The sequence below is a fragment of the Chrysochloris asiatica genome, unplaced genomic scaffold, assembly GCF_000296735.1.
Source record: "Chrysochloris asiatica unplaced genomic scaffold, ChrAsi1.0 scaffold00088, whole genome shotgun sequence".
NCBI classification, from domain to species: domain Eukaryota; kingdom Metazoa; phylum Chordata; class Mammalia; order Afrosoricida; family Chrysochloridae; genus Chrysochloris; species Chrysochloris asiatica.
Genome location: NW_006408606.1, coordinates 11,866,316 through 11,872,872, shown reverse-complemented (window position 1 = coordinate 11,872,872; position 6,557 = coordinate 11,866,316). Strand labels below are relative to the sequence as shown.

The following is a 6,557-nucleotide window of genomic DNA, read 5'->3' as shown; positions in this document are numbered from 1 at the left end:
TGAATGTAAAACTGATGATCTGCCCTGTAAACTTTCACTCAATCCACAATAAAAACCTTAAGGAAAAGCAGTGGCCCTTTGATAGCAATCTATGTTATGACAGATACTGCTGTCACCATTACCTTATATTACCAAAAAAAAAAAAAAAGTAAGGCATACAAGCAATATAACAAGAATTTTTGAAACGTTAAACAGGCCACATTTCATTTGATGTGAGATAAAGGAGGCAATTTTAAGAGATTCTTGGTGGGGGTGGGGGTGGTTATGTGCTGTGGAGTTAGTTCCTACTGATAGTGATAGGGTTTCCAGGGCTGCAAATCGATACAGTAACAGAAAGTCTCATCTTTCTCCTGCAGAACCTCTGGCAGGTTTTAACTACTGACCATAAGATTAGCAGCCTGACTTGTAACCACTATGCTACCAAAGCTCCTTAAGAGATTCTTAACCTTCTATAAAAGTGCTATTCCCTATTTCATCTATTAGCATAGTATATAAAATTAAAAAACAGTAATATCACAATGAAATCCTAAGCAAATGACATAACTTACTAAGTTCAGGAAAATATACTTAATCAAAATTCTCCTAGAGCAAGGAACTATATCTTACAATACTTTAAGGGAAAGAAAACAGTCAACATTAATGGTTATTCTGAGAGCTACTTTTGTAATACTATGACAATCATCATGAGAGAATGTGATTTCTCTAACATGCTTTCCTCATCAGTTACCATGAACATACCTGTATGGCTCCGGATATGGACTCTCAGTGTTCCACTGCTAGCAAATTTCTGACCACAATATGGACAGATTTTTTCCTTTTCTCCAGTATGTGTCTAAAGTGGAAAAGAATAAAATGGGTTGAGGACAAGTATAAATAATTAGAGAAACATGATTAAGTGCCTCTGACAATGTTAAATATTTTTTCCAAGATTATGCTTCATTAAAATGATTTACTATCACAGTAAGATTTTGAACAGTTTATTATAGATCCCTATAGTTTAAAAAATCCCATTGAATCATGAATTAGTGTTAATTTGAAAACAATTGTACAGTTTACATTTTAAGCCTATATTGAGCACCCATCTACAGATGGTTAAGCTATATGCCAACAAAACCATATAATCAAAATAGGGCTATAGATGTGCTTGACTACTGCCAAGAAACACTTTCTTAGAAGCATTTCTCACATTCTTAAGCGGGCATTCAACTATTGAGGATTTAATTAATCTCAGTAATCTGTTACTTACATTATGCTAGCCTGACTAGACTGCTTTTACTGTATTATATTGCAAAAAGGAAAATAAAACTCATTTGAACTTTAAAATCAGCAGGTCAATTTGAAAGAGCATTACTGCCATCCACATACCATTAATCTAAGCATAAAACCACCCCAGGAGGAAGGATGAATGAACTTCAAAACAACAGAGTCTGTGTAAAATATTGGAGAGTTCAATGGAAAAAGATGAGGCATATGGAGCATTTTAAACTGGTCTCAAAATCTCATTATGCGACTAGCTAGTCTACCAACATCAAAACCACCATTCTAATAAATGAGGAGTCACAGGTATGTCACAAGCCTCAGTGCTTCTCAAACTGAAAGAAAATGGAGGTGAGAGAATAAATTCTCTGTTGTTTCTGTAAGCATCCCTGAGTTTGTTCCAACACCTAGGTACCCTGTATAGGGTTTCCCAGGAATTGCTGGTGGGTTTGAAATAAAATTTGCTATTAGCAGTTCAGTGCTTAATCTACAGCACCACACTAGGATCCCACATGTTTTCATTTCAATGAGAATTAAAAAAATATAAAAGTATATTGTGGATCTTCGGGATTACCATTTCAAAACATGGCCTGTGCTTGCATTTGCTTTAATGCAAATTACTAGCAAGCACTATTTTTCACACAAAGAGGAAAGATCAGTAGTTGGAAAATATGGCTTTGGTGATAGAAGTGATGCTGGAGATTGCAGGATAGAATTCTGAAAAATCAATGATTTTTTCATTTCTAATAACTTCTTTAGACAGCATAAGAGATGACTGTATACATGGACCTCATGAGATGGAATACACAGATATCAAATTGACTACATCTGCAGAATCAGACAATGGAAAAACTCTTTATCATCAGTCAAATCAAGGAAAGAGGTAGATTGTGGTACATCCCATAAGCAAATTCAAACTGAAACTGAAGAAAATGGAAACAAGCCCACGAGAGCCAAAATACAACTTTGAATATATCCCATCTGAATTTAGAGATCATCTGAAGAACAGAGTTGATAACACTAAACACTAAAGGCCAAGGACCAGAAGAGTTGTGGGATGACATCAAGAATATCATACAGGAAGAAAGAGAAAAGTCATTAAGAAAAAAAGAAGGAAACGTTCAAAATGGATGTCAGAAGAGACACTGAAACTTGCCCTCCAGCATAGAGATGCTAAAGAAAATGGAAGAAATGAGGTAGTACAAGAGCTGAACAGAAAATTTCAAAGGTCAGCTTGAGAAAACAAAGTCAAATATTACAACAAAATGTGCAAAGATCTGGAGTCAGAAAACGAAAAAGAACATGCTCAAGATTTCTCAAGCTGGGGAAACAAGAAACAATTCAAGCCTCTATTTTCATTATTGAAGGATTCTGTGGGCAAATTATTGAATAATGCAGAAAGCATCAAAAGAAGGTGGAAGGAATACGCAGAGTCACTGTACCAAAAGGAAATGGTTGATGTTCAACTGTCTCAAGAGGTAGCATATGATCAAGAGCCAATGATACGGAAGGAAGAAATCCAAGGTACATTGAAAGAATTGGCAAAGAACAAGGCACCAGGAATTGATGGAATAAAAATTGAAATCTTTCAAGAAAGTGAGGCGGCACTGGAGGCACTCAATCATCTATTCCAAGAAATTTGGAAGACAAATATATGACCAACTGATTAGAAGAGATCCATATTTTTGCCTACTCCAAAGAGAGGTGACCCAATGGAATGTGGAAATCATCAGACAATATCTTTGATCTCCTATGCGAGTAAAGTTTTACTACAGATAATACAGAAACAGCTGCAAGCATACATTGACAGAGAACATCCAGAGGTTCAAGCAGGATTCAGAAGAGGATGTGGAACAAAGGATATCATTGTTGATGTCTGATGAATGTTGGCTGAAAGCAGAAACTACCAGAAAGATGTTTGCCTGTGCTTTATTGACTACACAAAGGCTTTTGATTGTGTGGATCATGACAAACTATGGAAAACACTGCAAAAGGTGAGTATTATTTAACACTTATTTGTACTCATAAGGATTCTGTACCTGGACCAAGAAGCAGTTGTTCAAACAGAACATAGGAACATTGAATGGTTCAAAATTAAGAAAGGTGTGCAACAGAGTTGTATTCTTTCACCATATTTATTTAACAACCTGCGATATGCAGATGATACAACCTTGCTTGCTGAAACTGAGGAAAACTTAAAATATTTACTGATGAAGATTGAAGACCACAGCCTCCGGTACAGATTGCATCTCAATAAAAAGAAAACAAAAATCCTCGCCACTGGACCAATAAACAACATTCTTATCAATGGAGCAAACATTGAAGTTGTCAAGGACTTCATTCTTCTTTGAACAACTATCAACACTCAAGGAAGCAGAGGTCAAGAAATCAAACGATATATTGCATTAAGCAAATCTGCTGCACAAGAACTTTTTAAAGTGTTGAAGAGCAAAGATGTCAGCTTGAGGACGAGGGTGTGCCTGACCCCAGCCATGGTATTTTCAATAACCTCATATGCATGCAAAAGCTGGACAGTGAAAAAGGAACACCATAGAAGAATTGATGCTTTTTTGTTATGGTGTTGGAGGAGAATATTAAAAGTGCCATGGACTGCCAAAAGAACCAAGACATCTGTTTTGGAAGAAGTGCAGCCAGAGTGCTCCTTGGAGGCCAGGATGGCCAAACTTCGTCTCTCATGCTTCAGACATATTGTCAGGAGGGACCAGTTGCTGGAGAAGGAGATCATGTCTGGTAAGGTGGAGGGTCAGAGAAAAAAAGGAAGACCCCCAGCGAGATGGGTTGGCAAAGTGGCAACATCAATGGGCTCAAGCGTGTCAACTATCGTGAGGTTGGCCCAGGACTGGGCAGGGTTTCGTTCTGCTGTACATAGGGTCACTATGAGTTGGTACTGACTCTATGGCACCTAACAACAACAACCAATTTTCCAATTTCCATTGGTTATTGAAAAGCAATGGAGTCCTGGTGTGGTGCTGTGGGTTAATGCGCCAGACTGCAAAGCTGTTTGAACTGCAAGGTAGGCAGTTCAAGCTCACCAGCTACTCCATGGAAACCCTATACAGGGTCACTATGGGTCAGTATCAACTCGATAGCACTTACCAACAACAACAATGAAAAGCAAAAACAAAACAACAAACAAACAAAACTCTTCTGTCAGTTTGTCACACTGTTGTGGCTTGTGTGCTGCTGTGATTCTGGAAACTTTGCCAGAGATATTTTAAATACCAGCAAGTTCACCCTGGTTTATAGGTTTCAGCTGAGTAGGAAAGACAGAAGAACTACTTCCAAATATTTAGTCACTAAAAACCTTATAAACAGCAGTGGAACACTGTCAGCATCAGAACATTGAATATTGAAATATGATGAAGAGGATCAAACATGCAATCATGATGTATTGATAGTTACTGGCAACTGAAAGGCAAAGGTTGGAAACAAAGAGGAAGGAACAGTAGCTGGAAAATATGTCCTTCATGATAGAAATGATCTTGGAGATCAAATAGAATTTTGCAAGACCAATGACTTCTTCATTGCAAATACCTTTTTAAACAACATAAAAGACGTCTATATAGATGGACCTCACCAGATGGAAATTGGCTACATCTATGGAAAGATACGTTGGGAAAGTTCCATAGCAACAGCCAAAGCAAGACCAGCGAAGACTGGAACAGACCATCAATTGCTCACATACAACTAAAGGCTGAAGCTGAAGAAAATTAAAACAAGTCCACTATATCCAAAATATGACCTTGAACATGTCCCATCTGAATTTAGAGAACATCTCAAGATCATATTTAATGTATTAGACACTAAAGTCCAAAGACTAGAGGAGTTGTGGAATGACATCAAGAATATCATATAGAAAGAAAGCAAAAAAGGTCAATAATAAGACAAGAAAAATGGAAAAGATCAAAATGGATGACAGACGAGACTCTGAAACTTGCTCTGCAGAATAGAGATGTGAAAGCAAATAGAAGAAATGAGGAAGTAAAAGAGATGAATAGAAAATTTCAAAGGTCAGCTCGAGAGCACAAACTAAGATATAACAAAGAGTGCAAAGACCTGGAATTACAAAACCAAGAGAAAAGAACACATTTCAGTATTTTTCATGATGAGGGAACTGAATAACACAATTCAACCCTTGACTTGCAATCTTGAAGGATTCTATGAGCAAATTATTGAATGATGCAGAGAATATCAAAAGAAGATGGCGGGAATACACAGAGAAAAAAAAAAAAAAGAAATGGTCAAGTCCAAGAGATAGCATATGATAAAAAGTCAATGATACTGGAGCAATAAGTCCTGGATGCATTACAGGCTGAAGATGGGCTTACAAGCTTTCTGTCATCATGTTTCCTGACATTCCTTTATATCCCACTCAAGTGTCTATATTACAATAGCAGGCAAGGGACCAATATTCATAAGTCAGTCAAGCATCTTAACATTATTTCCCCTCTTCAGACTATGCCTTGATACCTGTGTCACACAGTCCTGTTGTTCCAAGGTTGAGCATACATCATTTACCTCTGTCCCATTTGTTGTTGTTGTGAAATGCCATTGAGTCGGTTACGACCCACAGAGACCCTGTATAGGGTTTCCAAGGGGCAGGTGGTGAGCTTGAACTGCCAACCTTGAAGTTCAAATGGCTTTGCAGTCTGGCGCATTAACCCACAGCACCACACCAGGACTCCTATTTAGCACATGCTCATTTGCCTCAGGGTTCCCCTATCTATCTTCCTTGTTCTTCCAACCCCCTCCCCCTTCTTGTGTATTGCCCTCACCAACACTTGAACTATGATGTGTCTATCCATTACCCTCTGCTCTATTGTCCCCTCCCTCCACTCCCAAGCCCCTCCTCCTGTACCACTTGCCCCATGAAGCAACAAAGAATTATTTTTTTTCCCTTTTAGTATGGGTATCTTTTCTTAAACTTTTATAACAATGGTCTTATGCAGTATTTGTCCTTTTATAGATGACTAATTTCACATTCGCGGAAGCAGCAGTCAAGAGATCAGATGATTTATTGCATTAGGCAAATCTGTTGCATAAGACCTTTTTTAAAGTGTTGGAGAGCAAAGATGTCCCTATGAGGACTAAGGTGCGCCTGACCCAAGCCATGGTATTTTCAATAACCTCCAATGGATGCGAGAGCTGGACAGTGAATAAGGATGATCATAGACGAATTGATGTCTTTGAATTGTGGTGTTGGAGGAGAATACTAATCGTGCCATGGACTGCCAAGAGAACCAATAGATCTGTTTTGGAAGAAGTGCAGCCAGAGTGCT

At 38.1% G+C, this 6,557-nt stretch overlaps 1 protein-coding gene across 3 annotated transcripts in view; it reads right to left on the bottom strand.

Moving 5' to 3' along the window:
- The window catches only part of PRDM5 (PR domain containing 5), a 371,490-nt gene that overhangs the window by 155,121 nt on the left and 209,812 nt on the right, over window positions 1-6,557 (bottom strand). For all 3 annotated transcript variants that reach the window (XM_006866280.1, XM_006866281.1, XM_006866282.1), the window contains one exon: window positions 739-832. In XM_006866280.1, the coding sequence (XP_006866342.1) occupies window positions 739-832 (94 nt within the window). The remainder of the gene's footprint in view (window positions 1-738; window positions 833-6,557) is intronic.